Source organism: Gavia stellata, chromosome 4, assembly GCF_030936135.1.
Source record: "Gavia stellata isolate bGavSte3 chromosome 4, bGavSte3.hap2, whole genome shotgun sequence".
In the NCBI taxonomy this organism is placed as follows: Eukaryota; Metazoa; Chordata; class Aves; order Gaviiformes; family Gaviidae; genus Gavia; species Gavia stellata.
Genome location: NC_082597.1, coordinates 33,354,424 through 33,378,497, shown reverse-complemented (window position 1 = coordinate 33,378,497; position 24,074 = coordinate 33,354,424). Strand labels below are relative to the sequence as shown.

General features: G+C 38.6%; 1 protein-coding gene across 2 annotated transcripts in view; it reads left to right on the top strand.

The window, feature by feature from the left end:
• Nucleotides 1–20,753, top strand: part of GXYLT1 (glucoside xylosyltransferase 1) — a 34,010-nt gene extending 13,257 nt beyond the window's left edge. For both annotated transcript variants that reach the window (XM_059816633.1, XM_059816634.1), the window contains 6 exons: nt 7,018–7,192; nt 8,198–8,323; nt 9,191–9,442; nt 16,932–17,055; nt 17,346–17,518; nt 19,033–20,753. In XM_059816633.1, the coding sequence (XP_059672616.1) occupies nt 7,018–7,192; nt 8,198–8,323; nt 9,191–9,442; nt 16,932–17,055; nt 17,346–17,518; nt 19,033–19,194 (1,012 nt within the window). In that variant the 3' untranslated portion in view covers nt 19,195–20,753. The remainder of the gene's footprint in view (nt 1–7,017; nt 7,193–8,197; nt 8,324–9,190; nt 9,443–16,931; nt 17,056–17,345; nt 17,519–19,032) is intronic.
• The last annotated feature ends 3,321 nt before the right edge of the window (nt 20,754–24,074 follow it).

The following is a 24,074-nucleotide window of genomic DNA, read 5'->3' as shown; positions in this document are numbered from 1 at the left end:
ACAACTCTGTGCTCTCAGGACCTGGATGCTAATCTTTCTTTCCTTGGCTTCCCCAACCATGTTAAGGGAATAGGAGAGGACAGCTTGATTGCCAGTGAAGTTGGGCAGGGAGCTTCCTGTTGGTCCCTAGGTGTGTTCTTAATAGTACATCAACGGATGGGAAAAAGGAACTCTAGTGCACAAAGTTTGCAACACAGAGTTAAGGCTAACTGTGGTTCCTTTGTGGCTTTCCATAATAACTGTGCCCCAATGCTTAATGTGGCCTAAAAAAGGAGAAAGATAAAATTGCCCTCAGTCACACTGACAACTCTTTGAATGGAACCCAGGTCACACTAGATGCTGTAACACTGTGGCTTCTCTGGAAGGTTTGGAGCTCAGAAGGCGGCAGTGTGTGCATGCAGCAGAAGAAGCCGTTGTACTGTGACCTCCGTAAAGCAGACTAGGATTGGGACAGGCTTAATGATCACGAATTAGATGGAGTTGTATACAGGATTCCTTATGTCTGTCTGGCTGTTCCTGAGGGTTTGGTACTCTCACCTGTGCTATTAATGTATTACATAAGAATAGGAGAACCCTACCTTAAATGTATGCAGGAGACCCCCTGCTGCAGCACCTTGTGCCAAGTCAAGGGCAGAGCGAAGATCTCTGTGGAGCTGATGAGTATTTTAGCGATGATACCATTGGGGGTTTCGGTTTTTTCCAAGAAGTTCAGCTGGGATGCAGTGAAGGCTATAGAAGAGTACAGTCCATCAAAACATACCTCTGTAGCTTACTACCAGATTATTACTTCATAATTAGAAATGCTAATTTAATATACAGTGTGTCATGGTATACATCTTTAAACATAAGCCAGAGTCTTGACAGACAGGGTCTGGAAAATCTTGTAGCAGATTCATTGAGCATATCCAGCTATGTCCCTCTGTCAGAGCTTATTAACCCCACAGCAGAATTAATCAGTACTGAATAAAGGTCTACACTTCAAAACAGAAATACTTCAGGGTAAGGCTTGTACCTGGCCTTATGCTGCTGATGAGCAGCATGTTTTAAAGTATATGTTTTTGCTTTCACAGTGTCAAAGTGGATTGTTTTAAATGTGTTTTCTAAACTCATGGGAGTATGTGTGGTGCGCTTTCTCAAGTGTTTTGTTTCATTTATTTTTACTGTCCCTACCACTCATGTGTAATTAATATCCTCAGACAAATGAAGTTCTCTTATTTGTCCCTAAACACTCAAATCCTATCATGGCTTCCTGCTCAGTATCTTCTATTGGATTACAGGTGCATTCTTTGCTCTTCCATTTTAATTACCAGAGGGTTTTTTTTCTCCGCAGGAGCTAGGACTCCCATGTTATTGGAGAGGTTTTTTTCTTTAGAAATGAGGGCTGTCAAGTTTTCCTTGTTAGTCTATCAAAAAGCCTTACTAAAATACAGTTTGTATTTCACTCTATTGTTGCTTTTTCCAGCTTCTCCACTAAGTTCTCCCACACCAGAACATCAGGCTACTAGTAATTAGAAACATGCATATAAAAATATGCATTTGTATTTTTGTGTTTTCCACATTGAACATTTTTTTGGAAGTGTCTTAACACTTTCAGAACCTGTATTTGAGGTTCAGTAAGGGTATTGCTCTGAAACCAGAGCTGTGATACTCTGATACCAAACTTGCTCAGGTTCAAACAAGTTACAGTTCTCATAAAACACATTTTGTTTTGCTCATGGTCAACTCAGCTACTGAACTGCTAAAAAAAAAAATCTGTATGAACAAGGTTTTCCTTTCCCTGTCTTCTGGTGAGCTAGTTTCATGACTAACTGCAGTGGAGAGCAGTGGAGGGAAGATGGGGAAAAGGATTACAGAGGCTGGGAAATTCAGGAAGGAGAAGTAGAGAAGGGAGCAGTTAAGGGTGGATAATTTTGAAAGGAATTAGGGGAAGGACCAGAGTCATGTAGACGTAGTATTGAAGAAGGGAGTGAGACAAGTCATGACATAGATAAGTGGCTCGGTGGGTGGGACACGTTAACGTTGAAGATGAGACTGCAGAGCTCAAGCTACTAAGCACTGCTGGACAACTTAAACTTTATGCTGCTTCTAGTGGCAGGAGGAGGAAAAAGTGCTAATCCTCCGCTGCTAGCATCTTTCATCACAAGAGGTATAAGTAGTTAATGCTCTTGGATGAAGATGGGGCAATGATTTCCCTCTGGGAGTGGAGAGAGATGTATATGTAGGGAGAAGAGCAGCACTGAGGCCTGATTATTAAAAAGGAGGCTGTGATTGCCAGTGGTCTGTATGCAGGGAAGTCAAATGCAGCTTCCACTCACTACAGGATCACAGAATCACTAAGGTTGGAAAAGACCTGTAAGATCATCAAGTCCAACCATTACAAAAAAAAAAAAACCAAACCCCCAAAAAACCCACACACAACCAAAAAAAAACACCACAAAAAATACACCACACAAAAAAACCCCACCCACACCACTCAACACCATGCCCATCAAGCCACGTCCCACAATGCCATGTCCACACACTCCTTGAATACCTCCAGGGAGGGTGACTCCACCACCTCCCTGGGCAGTCTATTCCACTGTGCTACCACTCTCTCAGTAAAGAAATTTTTCCTAATATCTAGCCTGAACCTCCCCTGGAGCAACTCGAGGCCATTTTCTCTTGTCCTGTCACTCTTCACTTGGGAGAAGAGACCAACACCCACCTCTCTGCAACCCCCTTTCAGGTAGTTGTAGAGAGCGATAAGGTCTCCCCTCAGCCTCCTCTTCTCCAGACTGAACAACCCCAGTTCCCTCAGCCGCTCCTCATAAGACTTGTGCTCCAGACCCCTCACCGGCTTTGTCGCCCTTCTCTGGACGCGCTCCAGCACCTCAATGTCCTTCTTGTAGTGAGGGATTTTTTTTTTTAATTTTTTTTTTATTTTAAAAACTTTAGTATTAAAAATTTTTCCTTCTGTTGCTCGGTCTTTAGATGTCTGATTAGTTCCTTGCCTAGGTCCTGTTCCAGGTTGGTAACAGAAACGATATGGAGAATAACGGTACCTTCCACATGGCAGAGCTGGTCTAGGGGCATTGTGGCTATCTCAAGGTCCACTGATTGTGGAGTCCTCTGTTCTTTCTTTTGTCTCTTATCCAAATGATTGAAAAAACTGATGATTCCTTCTAAAACAGTCTTCTTACTGCCCTTTGCAGAAAGCAGCAACAGCTGATAGACCAGGGGGGAAATTTCCTACAGGTCTAATTTGGAGAACATCCTAAGGACCTTTTCCATCACAAACTGCAGCTCCTCTCCCAATAGTGGAATATCCCTGAACATGTTGGCAAGATGTATTACACTCCGAGGATCCCACTTGCTGGAGCAGAGAGTATTTATCAGCTGTTTCTTAAACTCTTCCCCATTCAGTTCACCTTTCCCATAAGCCAGGCTCTCCTTTGAACCAGCCAATGCAGTGAGAACAGTGGAAAACAACTCCAAGGATTTCCTGTTAGACAGGCTGCCGCCTTTAATAACATCAACAAACAGGGTGGCAAGCTCAGCCAACGCATGGCCTGGCCGCTGGCGAGCCTCCAGCATCAGCAGTGCTATGATTTCAGACACCTTGCCCAAATGCAGGTCCCCTGACTCCACTAGCAGGATGCAGTGCCTGTAAACCTGAAGCCTCCTGAGAACACCGCTTTGCTGGGAACAAGGGGAGCCTTTGAAGGTCCCTTTTAGCAAAGCTGCTGTCTCCCTCCCCTTCGGGGCCTACCTTGTCACCGTATCGCCCAGCCTCTCCCAGGCTCTGCAGGGCCTCCTGGAGCCGCTCGGGGGGCTCCTCGGCCGCCAGCGCCAGGATGCACTGGGCCATGGGGCTGCGGAGGCGCCCGGCCAGGCCAGGGACGCGCTGCCGGCGGCCACCGCTCCCCGGGCCTCAGCTCCGTCACCCCGAAATTCTCTTCATGGAGTCTGGAGTAAGAACCACGATTCTGGAGTCTCATGACTTCTCCTACCGTAATATGTCTCATTCCCTTCTTAGTGGATAGTCCCCAGAGGGAATGGTGGCCTGTTCTTTCCAATGGCTTCTTGCTCCATGTGCTTCAGGGATAAAGCTTTGTGTTGTGCACTTACAGATCTGAGTCCAGCTGTTCCCCATATTGTGCAAGCTGAAATTTAGTTGTTACTAGCTGTTTCTAAATATTTTTTTGCCTTTTCAAAAAAATATTTTTAAGCACAGATTTTAAAAAAATTGAACTCATGAAGTCAGAAACTCATAGAACAGAGATTGTGTGAACAAAGTGACTGTAAAAGCATTATAATATGATCAGTCTGGTTTTTGTTGTGTGGCTTGAAACGTTCTTTTATTTGCCAATGTCGCTAGATGTAGAAATAATAAAATACAGTGTCTGAATCTCAATGCATTTTAGAGTTGCTTTGGCGTAATTTTCATCATACCTTATTTATGGAAAGCCATATGTTACATGTAGTTCAGGAACTTGGCTTTCAGCTATGCAGTTTGTGTAGGTTGTGCCCTTATTTATCACATGACCTTGCAATATCACTGTAGGCTCTCATGACTTCAGGGCTTAATTATTGTAATTCCCTTTTCAGTGGATTAGTGATGAGGCTAATCTGCTGCTTGCAGCTTGTTCAGACTGCAGCAGTGTACTTATTTGTGGGCTTCAGCTACGCTCATCACATTCAGCTTGCTTTGTGTTTTTACATTAGCTACTTACTACATGGTGTAATGTTTAAATTAGCTTTATGTATCAAGGTCTGAATGGGCATGCCTCAGTTACACTTAAAGATTCTGTTTTATATTTTTTTTCCTGTTAAGCTGAACTAAGTTTTCAGGTTTTGCTGCAAGACTTATAAAAGGTTTCAGTCTGTGGATTAAATCATCAGAATATAGACAACTGCATACAGGTGTCTATGTCAAGTAGGTCTTAAGTGGTCATTAAAATTGAAAGAGCATAAAGAATGATCCAGGTGACTAGCCATTAGGTTGCCGAGAAGTAAATGGCTGGTGTTAATTGAGAAGCACTTGGGTATCCTAGATGCCTCCTTAGGACTAGTAGATACAACATGATCTTTGAGACACCCAGTTCTTTCGGACTGGCACCTGGAGGTCAGGTGGGATATTCTAGAGCTTATTAACTATACCTATGTTAAAAAATTGAATCAAGCCCCAGGTATTTACTTTGAAATAAGGTCAATTGCTGTCTACTCTCTGTATCCTGCTCAGTAGGTCTCCATTGGCTTTAATGAGACTTTGGACACAATCTCGTATGTCAGCATCTTCAGTTAGGTGTCCTATTTTGGATCTGAATCCTACCTATGAGGTCTTTCATCCCTGTGATTATTAATAATGCCCTAAACCATGACTTAAGATTGACTGCATGTTCTAATTAAAATTTTATTAGTCTTAAATGCCTGGGATGCTGGAGTTTTTTAGTTCCAGGGCATTGAACTCTTCCAAAACTCAGAATGTTTTTTTAAATGCAGCCATTATTTATGCCTTTAAACTTCAGCAGTTTTACAGTGATATCTTTGCTTGTATTTTGCCTCGTGGAACTCAAATAGTGTGTGTTGCTCTTCCGTGCCTTAAAGAAAAAAAGGCATATTTACATGGTATCTTTTGTCAATTTAAAGGAAAGCTTGTATGCATCTAAATATGTTTTAGTTACATAAATTGGGTGGAGATTATGTGCTGAGAAGCATATCTGTTAATTTCTGTCTTGAAGTGTCTCTCTCTTTGGCAGGTTTCTAAGAATGGGTGGTATGTTTGCCAAACATTTCTCTACTATTGCTAGTTTGGGAAAGTCTTTTCTAACTTCAGAATTTTTTTTTTGTCTGCATGACTCGGAATTAAACTTGTAATTTAAACATTCAGATACTCTTAGTTCTATTAGCCCCCCTCCTGCCATAGTCTGTGTGAATAGCTGAAGTGCAGAATATTGTTTTGAAGTTTGGCTTTGAGTAGACTTATGTTTAAAACCTTTAAAAGCTTTTCTCACTAATTAAATATATGACATCCAGGAGAACATGGTTTTAGGTTTAGTATGCGCACTGTGTTTTCCACCAAGCTAATGGTATTTTCTCCATGATAACTTTAGCCTATTGTATTAAAATAATAACTTTTAAATGTACCTTGTATAATACCTACCAGGCACTTCTCACCATTACTGTTGGACAGCTGTCTTCAGGGAGAAACGACATCCCAGTCCCCACACCTTACAGTGGTTTAGCCCCAAGGAACATGGGCAACACGGGCAGTGCATGTGGTCAGTGTACCTGAGGGTTTTTCCGGAACCACGGGGAGCACCAGGACATCCCACACAGCCATTGAGCTGTTAGTTTGCGCCGCCTCCCCCCCCTTCCTTCCAACCTAAGGATGGAAATTGAGGAGAAAGCTTTTTGCATTTTGCCAGTGCTTAGTGCTCAATGCCCTGAAGAATGGGTTTGACAAAAGGACTTACTGAGGCAGAAAATGGACAAAACGCCTAGATCACTCAAAAAATGTTCTTAACAGAACTTCTTAAAAGTAGGGGTTATCTTACTTCTGTTGTTGATTTTTAACTCTGCTATATTTATCATGTTTACATATCTCTGTACTGAGTCCAGGGAAAGAGGAGAAAATGAACTCATCATGCATTGACTTAATGTCCTGTCAGCCTTTCACATTTCAATGTAACTTCATGTGATCTTTCTTTTAACATAGCTATTTTGGTGGAATTCCTTGCTAGTAATGAATAGATTACTAAGAAAATAAATGTTTGTTTGTTAATTTTTGTATGGCTTTTCCATACCTTGTTTTTCCCTCATAGTCTGGGATGGCAGGAGTGAATATGAGAGTAGTTCAGATTAAACGTAATCCTACATAGGAGTTGTAATGCTGTAGTTTATACGTTCTGTTTGAGTTATCCTTTGCTGGTTTAAATATGATAAAGGATATTTTGTTAAATTACATGCTGCAGTAAATAGTAAATCCTTAAGCCTGTGCTAGAAATAATGTCAAATGAAAATATATTTCTGTATCAGATATGATTATATGAAAACACAGCCTTCTGAGAAAATGCATCTGGCAGTGGTTGCCTGTGGTGAAAGACTGGAGGAGACTGTTACTATGTTGAGATCAGCCCTTATTTTCAGCATCAAACCTCTCCAGTTTCATATTTTTGCAGAGGACCAATTGCATGGGAGTTTCAAAGACATAGTAAGTACCGAAATAATTTATTTAATCAATTTGTAGTACAATATGAGTAATATATAGTAATTTCTCTGCTTCTTTGGGTAGTAATTGTTAGATATAGTGGCAGAAATACAGGGGTCTAAAAATAAGGTAATATGCAAGTCTTTAGTAATGTTGGATGGGGATTTTTGAATTTTTTTTTCCTGTGAAAAAATGCCAGTTGCTAATATCAAAGCTTTTTATAGAGACAGACCAAAACTTCCTGATTCGTCACCTTGAATCTGTTAAATACAATCCTGATGTTCTGGACACAAAACAGTTATCTTGTGTGAGCTTATTTGAAGTTGGTTTTACAAGAGAAAAAGAGAGCTGTTCTTTTCTGTCGCTGTGCTTACAGTATGCGTGAGCCTTACATTGTCTAAACAAAGTGAAACATCAGTCTTTGAAAATGGTAGATATGGTTATATCTAATTTTAGTAAATTCTGGTTAATGAACTGGAATAGTGAATAAACATGACTGGAGTAGCAGAATTAGAAGCTGACTAGTATACAGCTGTGGAGGGTTTCACTATTTTTGTACTTAAAATGCCATACTAACTATGACATTAGTATGTTATACGTAGTAATACATATACACTAATGTCATGCGAACAGTAACTGTGGCAAAAATTGATTAAAGTTATTTTAAATTGAGAAAGACTTCATTGGTATTTCTCCCTTGGAAACTAGTTAAGAGGGGAAAAAGTTTTATTTGATGTATTTATTTTTTGTAAATACTAACTTATTTTACTTGCTCTTACTTTTGTCTATGATCTGATATGATGTGTTTTCTTCATAGTGGCCTGCAGGTGCCACTTTTTGTTCAAGTATTTTGAATAGTTGGCAGATTCTTGTAGTTCAGGAAGTGTTTCTATTACCGAAGAGAGGTGTTGCAGTTGTGTTCAATTATCAGTTTGAATGGGGGATTGGTTTCTTTTTTGTAATAGAATTGAACTGAAGTAAGTTTTGTCATCTCTTCTTTTCACATAGCTTGATGACTTCCCCTATGAAGGAAAAGTTAATTACACATTATATCCAATAACATTTCCAACTGAGAGTGCAGCAGAATGGAAGAAGTTATTTAAACCATGTGCTTCACAAAGGCTGTTCTTGCCAGTAAGTTATTCTGTAATAGGACAACACAGAAGTCTGTTTAGGAAGCAGCAAGCTGCCCTTGTTAATCTAGTTTCTGCTTAGTTTTAAATTAAGAACTACTACCACTCCTAAAAGTTGCTTTCCTGACATCCTAAAAACCCCTCTGAATGTAACCACCTTCTGTGGCACTAATACACTATGGAATAAAAGTCGTTTTCTCACTTGCTGCATCATGGCACAGTATGCCCAGTGAGAGGTACAGGTCATGTCATCCTCTCAGAGGTAAGAAGGATTTATCACACCTCATCTCCTCGTTTAGTTGGAAAGTTTCCTGCACGCATGGGTCTGAGAAGTGTTAAGAGAAAATGAAACAAGAAATGGGCTATTGTTGTCAGTGTGTTTTGTGCAGCCTTTTCTTTGCTCATCTAAGACACTTCAGAAATCATACTATAGGCTAAGTGAATTATAGCAGTGGCAGCTATTTCCCAAATACTGTATCTTCTGGGGCTCCCTTACACCTCTCCCTTGTTTGATTAGATGCATAGGAAAGCAAGAGAACAGGAGGAAGATAGGAGCTCCTGTTACACTAATGTTTCACCTGGCCTGCAACCTACTCCTGAGGAGCCCTGGGATATAAAATGTAAACTGAGTGTTTTTGCATTACTAGTCTCTAGAAAACCTCTGTTTCACTCTACAAAAAACTCTCCAAAAGGAGAGAAGAAAGAATGATGACAAATTTATTGACTGCAAACTGTCAGTCTAAAGTGAATTTATTCGCATATGATAAAAATGTATTAAAGTTTATTGTGTAATGGCAGCAACTTCTGTTTTATGAAGAGAAGCTCAATAAAACTTACAAGTTTGGTTTTAAATTTCTTTCCCTCACAGTTGATCCTCAAAAATGTGGATTCACTACTGTATGTTGATACTGACATCCTTTTTTTGAGACCTGTTGATGATATTTGGTCTTTTCTGGGAAAGTTCAACTCCACACAAATTGCTGCAATGGCACCGGAACATGAAGAGCCTCGTATTGGGTGGTATAATCGCTTTGCTAGACATCCCTATTATGGAGTAACTGGAATAAATTCTGGAGTCATGTTAATGAATATGACACGTATTAGAAGAAAGTATTTCAAGGTACGTGTGTTGCCTTTATTGCATTTTCTGTGGTTGTACATCTGTTAGTTCTAATCCTGTTTTAAATGCATGTGGGGCAGTATTTTTCAAAGTATTTTTCTTGTAATTGGAATAATGCTCTAAAAATACTCGGTGTTTAAAATGGTATGTAACTTGTGTTTTTTAAGTCATTCACTGTAAGACCTGGAATTCCTGAATATCAAGTGTATTTGATTGTTTAGATTTTTCTTAGTTCTGAGAGATCCTGTGACTTAATACAGTTTGCTGTAAATTACATTTGTCAATAGATATTCTGGTATTTTTTCTTCACTGTGGAGATCCCAGAAAACAGTTAATGTATACTGTAAACTAACTTTAAAAATGTGTGTAGTAGTATGACCAGGAGGTGGTGCTAAAACATTCAGTAAGTTATTTTAACTGTATGGTTTCAAAATCTTGATTTTTTTTTTTTTTTACACTGTAATCAAGTGATTATCACCTTAAGTACCTTTTGATTTACTTTGAAATCATAGTTTTTGTAGAGAAATAAGTTCATCATGAAAGTACTTACTAGACCAGCTCGTGCAGCAGCAGCCATGGTCATTGCTTCACAGATGGGAAGTTTTTTCTTACATACTTAAGTACAAAAGCAGTGCTATGTGATTGTGCTAGGAGAAAAAGTACTTCTCTGTTTGAGAAGTTTGATTAGGGAAAAATAATCATACAGTCAAAAACTATTGGAAGGTGCACCCATAAGAGGGGCAATATAAACTTGCAGTAGACATTACTTCTTCCCTATTGGGCTTCTCAGTACAATTTAAGTCATCAATTTACTGGAAACTTTATGCATTTTTACTAAAATCGGAGTTAAACTTTTCAAAAATATACAGGCTATTTAGGATACTCAAATTGTCTTTCAAATTAACTGCAGTTTTCTAGAGGACAATATAAAATCCTTTTTCCTTAACATCTAAAAGCAGTGGTTTCTTAAAATTTAAGTCTGTCTATGCAATTTAAGTAGGTGAAATACTTTGTGAATATTTTGAAATTCAAAATGGAATATTGGTGCCTTCACTTGGTACTAGAGGGCTGGAGTATTTTCCAGGTCCTGAAAATACTTGCTACATATTCCTGTTGTTGCCATGTTGTAACACTTATTATGCAAGGAAACATGTCAGATTGCTAAACCAAAACCAGCCTTGGAGGAAGTGAATTTTTACAATTGCTCTTTATTATGGGAGTGAATATCTGTGATTTATAAGACCTCAGCTGTAAGGCAAGGCACAAATCCATATGCTTTTCTCATGATCCTGCTGGCAAACTTCAGTATACCTAACATGATGTACAGTTCCTGGCTAAGTGAGCCACTGAACCGCTTTCTGTAGTGAGGCAGATGGACTGTAGTAACTGGTATGGGGAATCGGAACAAAAAAAGTCTTAAATTGTCCTGAAAATGTTCATCTTAATGCTCTTTCCCAAATTGTTCAGTACGTACTGTACTAAGCAAGTCTGCTTGATGAGTTGCAGGCTTAGCATTCATACAATTAAGGGAAAGGAACTGAGATTGGAGTGAGCTAACCAGTGCTCTGCAAGTATACTAAATATTCAGAATTATGAAAGGGCACTTGAGAAGGGGAGGCAGAAACATTGCAAAGCTTCCCAATAGCAAAGCACATGATTCAAAGCCCTTTTTGATGGCTTTAGTTAACAAAAATTTTAAAAAGCAATTAACTCATGCCCCTGTTCCACTTCAGTTGTTACAAATGTTAGAAATACAGCATTTTCTGCCCTTAATTATTAGTCATCATTTTTTGGCATCCTTCTCAGGGCTTTACTGTCACTTCAGACTTCCCCTCTCTGTCTGATGCATATATACTTCTGGCCCTTGCTTTTGCCTGTCTTCTGAACTTCATACCTGTCCAGGAATGCTTGTGTGCGCACTGTGGCTATTCCTCAAACGTTTGAGAGTAATGGTGCGCATAAAGAAATACTCTTTCACTCTTGCTTGATAATAAGAAGTAAAAAAGAAATCCAAAAGGTGGTGTGTTCTGTATACCTGGGGGTTTTTTTTGTTTTTTTTTATGTGTGCGTACAGCTTTTAACATGGTTGCTGGGAACTTATTCTTGCATGAATTTCATCTTTTTCCTTCCATTCCTATACCTTCCCTGGTCCCCCTGCCCTGTTTTCATGACCCTGTACATCTTTCCTGGAATCTTTGTCTAATTATCTTGAGCAAGAAACACGGATATAATGTTTGGATGAGTGGTGTTTTGACATAAATGGATTTTCTGGTTCAGCTGAAGCATTTGGAAATGCCCTCTTTGGATACCCTTCTTGATTTAAAACCTTGCCACAGTATCTTTCAGGGCCTTGTATAACAAATGCTGAGCATCTAGCTGAGCATCCAGGTTTTTTGCCTCTGTCTTTGTGTGTTTCTGGCAAGTGTAACGTTTTGTTACTTGTTCAAGTTTTGAATTTGTAGAGATACAGATGCTTTTTCCAGTGTGACTGGCTTGCTAAGACTCTGCATTAGACCTTATTGCCAGTGACCAACATTCTTATCTGTGGAAACTTTTTGGTATTGGAAGGCTCAGAATTGTTTCCGATGGGAGACTACCTCATGATTTCTAACCCATGCTGCTGACTTAGTCCTTCCACCTGTTGGACACGCTGGAGAAGTGTCCTATAGTATCAGGCTTGTGGTAGCGTGCTCAGCCCAGTCAGAACAGTTCGAGGATGTCTAATCGGAGAGCTACTAGGTTACCTGAAACTTAGGAATGATAGTGCTTGATCGTTCTTCTTGCATGTCACGGCTAGATAGTGCAGCCTGGGTAATGACTAAGCAGGAAATGAGTTTCTGTTTTACGATATTGATTATTGAGATCTTGGCTTAGAAAGCACTCAGCAGGGGAACCATTTAGTTTACGCTCCCCCAGTACCTAGAGTGTGATCCCACAAGCTTGCAGAGCATCACAGGGCCCTAAGATGCACAAGCTTTATTACAAAAATGATGCTGTTCATGGAGACTTGCAGACTTCGTTTTCATCTTCAGGTTCCTTGAATGTCATAAAAGGAGGATTGGTTAATATGAAAAATTGCAAGCTTCACAGCAAAGCTTTGAAAAGTGTTTAGTGTAGTTGAGGCTATACACGGTAGGTCTGAGAGTGTATGGCTTCCCTTGTTGACTGATAGTAAAGGAGTTACTAGTCTCAAGCCTTTAGAAGAGAGGTAAACCAAATTCAGGGTAGGGAGTATCCTAATACCTCTTGCCAGCAACACTGCAAATGCTTTTGGACCTTACAGATACTGTCCCATATCGTGTCCCATTAACTATTCGAGTCAAATGTATGTAGTAGAATGAGAAAATGCTTCATTGTCTTATAGGAGGGTTCAAATTTGTTTATATTCATTCAGGAGAGTCAACAAATTCCTCAGAGTATATAAGTTCTGAGAATTTTTGTATCTTTGAAAAGCTGCTTGTAGACCTTTTTGTATGACTGTTTGGATCAGTATATTCCTCCAATACGATGGATTGAAAACTGTAGGATCTTTGTCTATTGTAGTTTCTTCAGCCCGAAATTACAGACTGAGCTGCTTGAGGCCTTTAAGTATCTTTCTTCTGTTGTCACATTGATTTGTAAGAGTAAGGAGGACCCAGAAGATGAATAAATTAAAAGGAGAACTTTAGCCAATGGTTATAGTGCTCACCTGGGTAGCAGAAAACTTGTAGTTCCATGTATTGCTCCAGGATTAAGTCTTCTTTTATCCACTTATTTATTCAAGCCTCAATCTTCTCAGGACTGTCAGGTCTATTCATTTCAGACAAGCATCCTAGCTACTTGGCTATCTATGGTGCTTAATAGTCCTAACTATCTTATTTGTTCTGTGTGTTTTGAGGCTCTATGTATGTATACAGTACAAATATATGCACTGTATATATACATATATATGCGCACATGTGTATACATATATACAGATATATATGAATGCATATATATGTTATTGAATATAGTGTGGTCATTAAACAGTGCATAACTGGACATAAGACTGGAATGGGTAATGAAGCTTCTGATAGTGCCTGCCTGTTGTTTTTGCTAAGCAGCAATTAGAAAATGGGGATGTAAAACATGCAAGAGTATTAGGAGATGGAAGAGGTAATAGTAGGTGACTTTTTTTATATTTGTGTACATACAGATATAGATACTTTTAAACTGGAAGAGATGTAGCAAATACCACAGATACAGTGTTTTAGCAAAAAGTCATAAACCAGTGAGGCTTTGTGAATAGAGAACAATGACTTTTATCGAATTTATGAAGAAACTTCGTTGTGATGCCTGAGGTGTGGGCAGTCATGGAAAGGAACGAGCTCTTAGAAAATCAAACAAGCCCCAAACAAAATAACTCCAGATGGTGTGTGCAAAGGAGAGGTTCATGGGTATGCTTTAGACAAGAAAAGATGAAAGTTCAGAGAGTTTCTATGACCTAAGCTGTATACACTTTTTTTAACCATTCAATATTGCTTAAGGCTATAGTTCCAAGAAATATGGTGAGCCTGTGCAAAAGCTAATTGCTTCTAAAAGGAAGGTTCCCATATCTTACCAGCTGCTTTTCCCTGCTTTTCTTATTTACTTTGTCCTAGCCTCTGGTGTTGTTTGGGCCCTTCTGTGATTCAATTAAATTTGGTAACAATAGAAAAAAGAAATCCTTCTGCTGGGTTACTGAAGTAAATCAGCTCACAAAAACATTTAGTGAGTGTTAGCACTACACTGTTAATGCAAGAACAGGATAGAGTCATGTAACTAGAAGGAAGAGGGCTTGCTCTCATTTGGCATTCAGGAAATTTAAATTGCTCAACTGTTTGTGGGACACAGCTGCAGTTTGTTTAGATATTGCTGTATGATTTGAGTGTTTTTCCTCAGCTTTGTATTTTCTTACTAGAATTAAGAGAAAGGTAATACTAAGTTGCTACAGGCTAAATGTGACAGCTCTTGTAAGTCTGACTTCAGCCTTTGCCAGGCGGAAGTCTTCTCGGACAGAAATCAATAATGACCAAACTAATTAAAGCACAGCATCTAAACCAAAAACAACATGTAGGAGAATATCTTGATGTCCTTGTGTATATTTTTGTTCTTACACATTTTCTTCCACTCAAACAAAGTAGAATTTTGAGGGTTTATAAGAGCCTGTCTGTATTGGCTTGATGGCATCACAGAAATGCCCACTACTGTTGTGGGTTTTCTTCTTAAACCTCTTTAACCTTCTTTGCAAGTTGTTGAATATTGGACAGGAGGTTTATATTCTGGAAATCCTTAAGTTATCATAGAGTTATTTTTCTCATATGTAGTGGAGTAACTTTTGAAAAGCAGTTTGATCATCAATTTTGATTGAACTTGAGCATTCTGTTTCTCACACTTTTGACCTCGTTACAAGTTACAGTAGAATTTTAAAGGAGGAGACTGTATAACTATTCAAATAGTTTCTCTTGCTCTGTGGTGCCTACACTGGTTTTGTTATACATCAGTGTTAATAAATTAACATATACTTCTTTTCTATTTATGGAAAGGTTATTGAAATATTACAATTTCCAATTCTTAAATCTCGTAGCACTATTTGTCAAGTAGCATTGCTTCTAGACATCTGGCAATGTGATGTGTGCTGTTACCTGCCTTGCATCTCTTTGGGATATACTCTGGACTTCACTGATATTAGAACTATACCAGTTAAATTAAAATTATATGAAATAATGACTTAAACAATTTAAAACTTTAACTTAAAAACTTTAAGAACTTTAAAACTAAAACTTTATTTACTACTGTATATTCTGATATCATGATTATCCTGGTATCAGTGAGCTAATTTAATTCTGTTTTTAATTCTTAGCATTGAGTCTAAATGTAAACCTATTCTTAGAATATTTAAACATATTCTATGGATGGCAAAGTTCAGGTGAGGGAGTAATATTTACCCACTGTGATTCAGTCTGGTTGACTTGCTTTTTGGAAGGTTTTAGCTTGGTGTTAAGCCTGTGTTTTCTTTTGTTTAATCACATTGCACTGAGCCTAATGATAATTCTTGCTAGGGAAGAATTCTCTTGTGCATTTCTTATGCCTGCTCTCATCGAATACTTGCAAGCAATCATAGTCATAAATTTTTTAGGACAAAAGGGACTGTAATATTCTGTTTGGCTTCTTATATTATAGAAGCTATAGATCTTTTTTTGTATTAATTCTTGTCTGAAATCTGATAGTGTTTATTTTTTTAATCTTCAGTTCTGAAAGCCCTTCATATTTGATGGCTGAAATGATTTGAGGAAAGACTAAAAACTGAACTGCTAATTTTTGCACTTTCTAGTTTGCCAGTTGAAAGCTTGGAGAAGTCTTTGATACTGTAATTCTAAAACTGAATATTTTGCTCCTGGTAATCTTTTCTGTTTCTTAACGTGGTGTTTCTGTATGCAGATCCCAAACCATATTGAAGTTTTAATTTAATCTTTTCTTTGGCAACTTGGTTAAAAAGAATCAAGGGTACAATTCTGTACTTGTTTAGGAATTCTCTCTCTTTGGGACTTACTGTTATTCCATCCTCACTCTCCCAGCTGAATTAGAAGGTATAGAGTGAGCAGCCTTGTTCCTTTTCTGTTCTAGTTAGAATATGTAACCTGTTATACTGCAGACTGTAACCCCTTTGGTAATGTGGAGTTAAGTGTAGGCCAGCTTACTCCAAGTACCACCTCCTCAGCCAAAACCTTAGAACTCCTTCTCCTTTTCTTTTGAAGTGATTTTGCTAAATCAAGAATTTGGGAATTAAATTTAACAGCTGTTGATTTAGAGTCTTACTGCCCTTTGCTAGTGAAAAGTTGTGCCTTTGCTGTGGAAATTCAAGTTTAGTAACTAAAAAAACCAGTTCAACTCAATGAAAATTCTTCTGAAAACCTTTGAAGGATTTCCGTATTTTCGTACACTGCTTTGTAGTGAATATTTTTTAGCTGTATGTGTTTGAAACTATTTAATGATTAATTTTATATTGATCTGTTTTGAATTTTTGAAGTTAACTTTAAAACTTGTGTATATTAACACTCTGTGATAAAGACAGAGAAATTGCATGAAGTACAGTTATTTAAATAGTGCCCATCTACTTGCATGCATCACTTAAATGCAGTTTTTGTGTTAGATCCTACTGCTGTATAAAAGACCCTTGCTATTTCTTAGAACTCTTGGTTTAAGATGTTTGAGGGAAATCTTGAAGACAAAAATTTAATGTGGCAGTTAAACAGAAGTAGGAGATGCGTATAATTTTCCTTATAAGGTAGTAATTGAGAAATAAAGCATATTGGAAATCCCCATAACTATTTACCTTAGATGTGCTCATTTGCTTAAAAGGAAGAAATCATCTATGCATTTGAGATTTGTAACTTTGAAAAGTGAATTACTGTGATTCTGTAGGGCATTTCCTTCTTTATAGATATATTTGTCCTGAATGCATGTTGTTTTTCTTTGTTTTGTTTAAAAGAATGATATGACACCAGTCCGGTTACAGTGGGGAGAAATTCTTATGCCACTGCTGAAGAAGTACAAGTTGAACATAACATGGGGTGATCAGGATCTATTGAACATTATGTTTTTTCACAATCCAGGTAAATCCACATTGTTTCTAAGTTTAATGTGGCAAAGTTGATCTTTTCTATGATATTCAAAAATGCAAACTGATCAGTGAAACTATTCAAGGGACTTTTCACTTGTTTCACTTTCTGAAAATTATTTACTTGAGAGACAGCATTGGAGCTTGCTAGAGTGTAATTAGCTGTTAGGTTTCAAAACAACTGTACAGAAATTTATGAAGCAGCCTTAAGAAAAAAAGAGAAGATTAGTGTATTTCCTGAAAGTATTTTGATACTTAATCCAGAGTTCTCATTTTTATGCACAGAAAGTCTTTATGTCTTTCCTTGCCAATGGAATTATCGGCCTGACCACTGCATCTATGGAAGCAATTGTAAAGCAGCTGAAGAAGAAGGTATATTTATTCTTCACGGAAACAGAGGTGTTTACCATGATGATAAACAACCAACTTTTAGGGCTGTCTATGAAGCAATAAAAAATGTAAGTGTCAGTATTGTACTTGTGCAAAGTTACTTTTTTATGTATTTTTATCTACAGTGCTGCATGTATTTTGTAGGTTTTGTTGATACTTACCTTGATTGCAACAGTGTAATGTTTTCTCTTTTAAGTGATGTTAAGTGTTTCACCAATTTTTTGTTTACTGCTTGGATAGAATTCCGGTGTATTCCTTTTGTAATGAGCATCTTTTAAAACATAGTGTAGACTATGTCTAGGTTAGGATTCCAATACGTTGCCTGTAGTTGTCAATGTCTATTTAAAAGGCTTTATTCCCATTCCTTTAATAAATACATCTAGTAAACTGTTGGTATGATGTTTGGAGATCACCAGAAGCTTCATTTTTCTGGAGATTTTAAAATGCAGAAACAAACCCCCTTCTTCCCAAAGTTTGTGTGTATTTACTGCAACATTTTAACATTTAATTGTAGCTAGGTTTGGATTGTAGAAATTTTTTTTTTTCTACTGTGTTTTGACCTTTTCTGGAGATTCAGTGTTGTTGTTGCTGTTCCTTTAAATACTAAGCACAGTGCTGCCTTTTCATTCTGCAAATAAGTCATCTAATAAACTATTTATCACTACATCAGTATACTCACTGAAGAGCTGTAAAATTTAGCACTGATGCACATTTTAATGTAGCAGGCTATTGTGTGTGTATAACCTTCAAAAATCAATAGTATATTTTAATGGTGCTTTATTACATGTTGTCATATGGATATAAAAATGAAGAAAAGTACTTTTGGGGGTCTGAGAATACATTGCAGGGAAAGTGAATGTGTTTCCATAAAAATACGATTTCGTTGTTTCCTTTGAGCATTGTCAAAAACAGAAGAAAAAATTATTTCTTTTGATTTATGATCCCTTTTGGTTTATGAATATGTCAGAGAAAGTATGTAAAACTCTGCTGATTCAGTGGTAATAAGATGAACAAAATTATGTTACTTTGAAATGCTGTTTTAGCTTATCATTTGTTTATAAAAAATATTGCACTGTTGAATTAATGACTTCTTTATTTCATGTCCATGTTAAACATAGTATGTGTTTGACCATCATTCAGTTTAATGAAACTTCAGTAGTACCACTTTTCATACTGTTGTTTCATTATAATTTGATAAGAATTGTATTCTTTAAAAGTTGTATGTCATTCAAGAAAGTTACTGTTCAACAAACAAATAACCAGAAATCATTTTAGATCTGTAAATTTTTAATTTCATAAGGTAATTTAAAATTTTCTCCTTGCCTGGCTGGGTTTGCTTACATTTAAAAAAAAAAAGTCACTTGTTAAGCTTATTTTGAAAGCATTAGAGAATGTATCTGTAATTTAGAGGTGTTTTTCAAAAACTGCATTCAGAAGCTCTCAGAGTTCTTGAAAGCATTTAATAAACCTATAGAAAGCAAATACAATGTTCAAAGGCATTTTTATAAAACTCTCTAATAACTCTGAATAATGACACTTTTCTGTATTGACCTTAAATCTTTTTTTCTTAACCTCTTTACAGTATTCATTTGGAGATGATCTGGTTCATTCCCTGTTGCAGCCCCTAGAAGTGGAATTACGGAAAACCATGCATACATACTGTGGAAGAGTATACGAAGTATTCATAAAGCAGCTAACAAAAAGCATAAGAGACTCAGATGCCAGAAGATCAAAGGGAAGGTGATTTTTACTCCAAGCTGTTAAATCAAGATACTGAATTAACATACTGGTCAAAAGGTGCAAAAATTCTAACATGGCTTGAATTGGCTCCTAATGTGCCCAGATAAAAGTTTACTAGCATACGTAAAAATGAAGAAAATATTCATGTAATGAAGAACAGGAACTTTTTTCTGTAAAGGTGACTATTTGCTCTTTTGAAGTTTAATCACTGCTAATGTTTATCTTGGATACGATGATTTGGGTGTTACTGGCTTCTATGGTCAGTAGTTTTAGTCTGCATAATTCAGTTATCTAACGATCAAATGAACAAGGAAGAAATGAAGATGGCTGTATTTGGGAGTGTACCTCATGTTGTCTAAAATTCTGTTAAACTGTGAATGTAGCAATAACTGAGTCAGCAGCACTAACCTCACTTTAAAGGTGTGAGCCTTTATGTAAACAAAGTTGTTTACAAGTGGAGAAAATACTCTGTTTTCAAAGAAATGTGATATAATCATTGACAATCTGTACGTGCCTTTATATGTTCATCTCTTACATGTTGAAGTACTGTTTTGACAATCTTGTTTCGCTTATCTTGGATGTAAACTGCACACTATAAATACGATTTTCTGAGAAAATAACTAGTATGTGATACTAGTTTTCTCTGTAGAAACGGAGACTTACAGCATTTGTTTCAACATCATTGAGCCATCATGGCCAAAAGATAGAGCAGAGTTGAGGTGTTAGCAAAAATTCAGTATGAAGTTGTCCATCTTAATACTTTTTTTAAAAATTATATGGTTTTGCAGCTTTATAGGGCATTTTGGAAGTGGAAAAAAAAAAAACAGTGGAAAGCTGTTGCTGTTGTATTTCCTTACTAAGAATTATTGCCTGATTATTATAAAGTAGTACCTAAAAGTGAAAAGAGTTCTGATGCTTCATCAGACTGTATATTAGATGGGTTTCTTAGAGAATATATCCTGTTACCATATTTTTTAATAACATGGCTTTAAAATAGTTTTGGGGCAGACCCTCAACTACATGAATGCATTACTGTCAGTAGGATGGTAGTGATTTACAACAGGTAAGGATTAGGCTTTCTTTAGTTATCTTAGTGAAAGAAAAAAAATGTTCTGTTTATGTAATACAAACTTTTTTCAGAGAAAAACATGAAGAAAAAGGCTGAGTTCTAGTGTTACAGTAAAATATTATTTAAACTTGCATGGTATGAAATGTATTTGTAAAGTATATTTGAACGTGGATAACTGTCTAACTGAGATGAAGTCTTCATAAAGTGGGTTTTTTGGATTCCAGGAAAGTTCCTGTGTGTTGAACATGGAGGATCCACTCACTGACTTGCACCTTCATACCAACCCCATTTTTAAGCTTAATTTTTGTGGCTGTTTCTTTGTCAAAGGCAGGCTGACTCTGACTCCCAGATCCATGTGAGCTGGATGAATGCTTTAGCAGTAGAAAAACACACTCCATCATAAGCAGAGCTTATATTCCGCTCCTAATCTCCCTGCTGGCTCAGGGTATAAATTTCTGGGATGGAAACCAGGAAGCAGTCTGCCTCGCATGTAGTTACGGTCTCTTTTTCTTGCTATGTATCCTTTTGAAGTCTGAAAATCTAGAAATCTGTGTGAAGGTGAATATTGTTATTGACTGATTTTATGATATGCAATGCATTATTTTTTTACATAAATACTGATTTTTATATCAATTTGTCTTCAGCTTTTTTTTTACTCATACTGTGTGTTTGTATTCAAAAATTCTTTTGCTGTTTTTCATGTTTGCAGAAACTTTCAGTTTTGAATTGATTTTTAATGTGTTATATGTATGTGAAGATAGCTGTTTAAAACCCAATGAGCCATCTTAGGAAAAAAAATAGAATGTGAACATTAGCAGCAACCTCTCCACTTAAATTTCATTTTTGGGGGGGATTAGAACAAAAAGAGTTAATATTGAAGCTTATCATAGGATAAAAATTCTTACTTTCTGCTTACTTCAAGAGATGCTTACTTGCTTATACAGAATATACTGCCTTATGCCATATTTTTTGTTTAATTAAATTAAAAATAAGTTAAATTAAATTAAGTTCACCTCAACTATCCATTCCCAAGTAACGTTGCCCAGCTAGAGCTCAACCTGGCCACGGTCGTGAGGGACAACAAAAAAAGCTTCTATAAATACATTAACAACAAAAAGGGGGCCAAGGAGGATCTCCATCCTCTACTGGATGCAGCGGGGAACATTGTCACGAAGGATGAGGAAAAGGCTGAGGTACTTAATGCCTTCTTTGCCTCAGTCTTTAACAGCCAGACCAGGTATCCTCAGGGTATCCGTCTCCCTGAGCTGGATGACAGGGATGGAGAGCAAAATAGGCTCCCCATGATCCAGGAGGAAGCAGTTAACGACCTGCTATGCCACCTGGAGACTCATAAGTCTATGGGGCCTGATGGCATCCACCCAAGGGTGCTGAGGGAGGTGGCGGAGGAGCTTGCCAAGCCGCTCTCCATCATTTATCAACAGTCCTGGTCAACGGGGGAGGTCCCGGATGACTGGAGGCTTGCCAACGTGATGCCCATCTACAAGAAGGGTCGGAAGGAGGATCCGGGGAACTACAGGCCTGTCAGCCTGACCTTGGTGCTGGGGAAGGTTATGGAGAGGCTCATCTTGAGGGCGCTCACGGGACATGTGCAGGATACCCAAGGGATCAGGCCAAGCCAGCACGGGTTCATGAAAGGCAGGTCCTGCTTGACCAACCTGATCTCCTTCTATGACCAGGTGACCCGCCTAGTGGATGAGGGGAAGGCTGTTGATGTTGTCTACCTGGACTTCAGCAAAGCCTTTGACACTGTTCCCCACAGTATTCTCCTGGAGAAGCTGGCGGCCCGTGGTTTAGACAGGTACACTCTTTGCTGGGTATAAAACTGGCTGGATGGCCGAGCCCAGAGAGTTGTAGTGAATGGGGTGAAATCCAGCTGGCGGCCGGTCACAAGCGGAGTCCCCCAGGGCTCAGTTTTGGGACCGGTCTTGTTTAATGTCTTTATTGATGATCTGGATGAGGGGATTGAGTGCTCCCTCAGCAAGTTTGCAGACGACACCAAGTTGGGAGGGAGTGTTGATCTGCTTGAGGGTAGGAAGGCTCTGCAGAGGGATCTGGACAGGCTGGATCGATGGGCTGAGGCCAACCGGATGAAGTTCAATAAGGCCAAGTGCCGGGTTCTACACTTTGGCCACAACAACCCCAGGCAACGCTACAGGCTTGGGGACGAGTGGCTGGAAAGCTCCCCCGCAGAAAAGGACCTGGGGGTGTTGATCGACACCGGGCTGAATATGAGCCAGCAGTGTGCCCAGGTGGCCAAGAAGGCCAACGGCATCCTGGCTTGTATCAGAAATGGTGTGGCCAGCAGGAGCAGGGAGGTGATCATGCCTCTGTACTCGGCACTGGTGAGGCCGCACCTCGAATACTGTGTTCAGTTTTGGGCCCCTCACTACAAGAAGGACATTGAGGTGCTGGAGTGTGTCCAGAGAAGGGCGACGAAGCTGGTGAGGGGTCTGGAACACAAGTCTTATGAGGAGCGGCTGAGGGAGCTGGGGTTGTTTAGCCTGGAGAAAAGGAGGCTGAGGGGAGACCTTATCGCTCTCTACAACTACCTGAAGGGGGGTTGCAGAGAGGTGGGTGTTGGTCTCTTCTCCCAAGTGACTAGCGACAGGACAAGAGGAAATGGCCTCAAGTTGCGCCAGGAGAGGTTCAGGCTGGATATTAGGAAAAAGTTCTTTACTGAGAGAGTGGTGAAGCATTGGAACAGGCTGCCCAGGGAGGTGGTAGAGTCACCCTCCCTGGAGGTATTCAAGGAGCGTGTGGATGTGGCATTGTGGGATGTAGCTTGATGGACATGGTGCTGTGTGGTGTTGGGTGAGTTGGTTTTTGGTGTGTTGTGCCATGTTGTTGTTGTGTGGTGGTTGGCTTGCGTGGGTTGTTTGTTTTTTTTTTTTTTTTTTTTTTTCAGGTTGGACTTGATGATCTTACAGGTCTTTTCCAACCGTAGTGATTCTGTGATTCTGTTCATGAACACTTTAGAAAACTTAAAAAACAGCAAGTGCTTAGTAGCTTCCGTTAAGTAACTCTCCTGGTATTTGTTTTGAATAAATTTTTAGTTCTGTAATCTGTATGTCTTTAAATTTAGAAAGATGACCTACCTTTAAAAACAAATCTGACTTACAAAGAAAACATTTGGAGACAGCAAGAAGACTAGAAACCAGTTATACTCCCAAACATTTCAATACCTGATTTGTAACGTTATATGCATTTAAGTGTAGAAACTTATATTTAGCCTGTGAATCTTTATTGCTGTCTACTTGTAGAAACATTGCTTTTTCTGGAGACGTAGTAAGAAACCAACGAAGTAAGACCTGACAAATTACAGAACTTTAGAAATCCCATTTTTACTGATGTATTTATAAAATTAATTACAGAATCACAGAATTATTAAGGTTGGAAAAGACCTGTAAGATCATCAAGTCCAACCATCAACCCAACACCACCATGCCCACTAAACCGTGTCTCACAATGCCACATCCACACGTTCCTTGAACACCTCCAGTGAGGGTGACTCCACCACCTCCCTGGGCAGCCTGTTCTAGTGTCTCACCACTCTCTCAGTAAAGAAATTTTTCCTAATATCCAGCCTGAACCTCCCCTGGCGCAACTTGAGGCCATTTCCTCTTGTCCTGTCACTTGTCACTTGGGAGAAGAGACCAACACCCACCTCTCTGCAACCCCCTTTCAGGTAATTGTAGAGAGTGATAAGGTCTCCCCTTAGCCTCATCTTCTCCAGACTGAACAAAATTAATGCTTATAAAAGTTTAAAGTTGCGTAGGAAATGTACATTCAGGTTA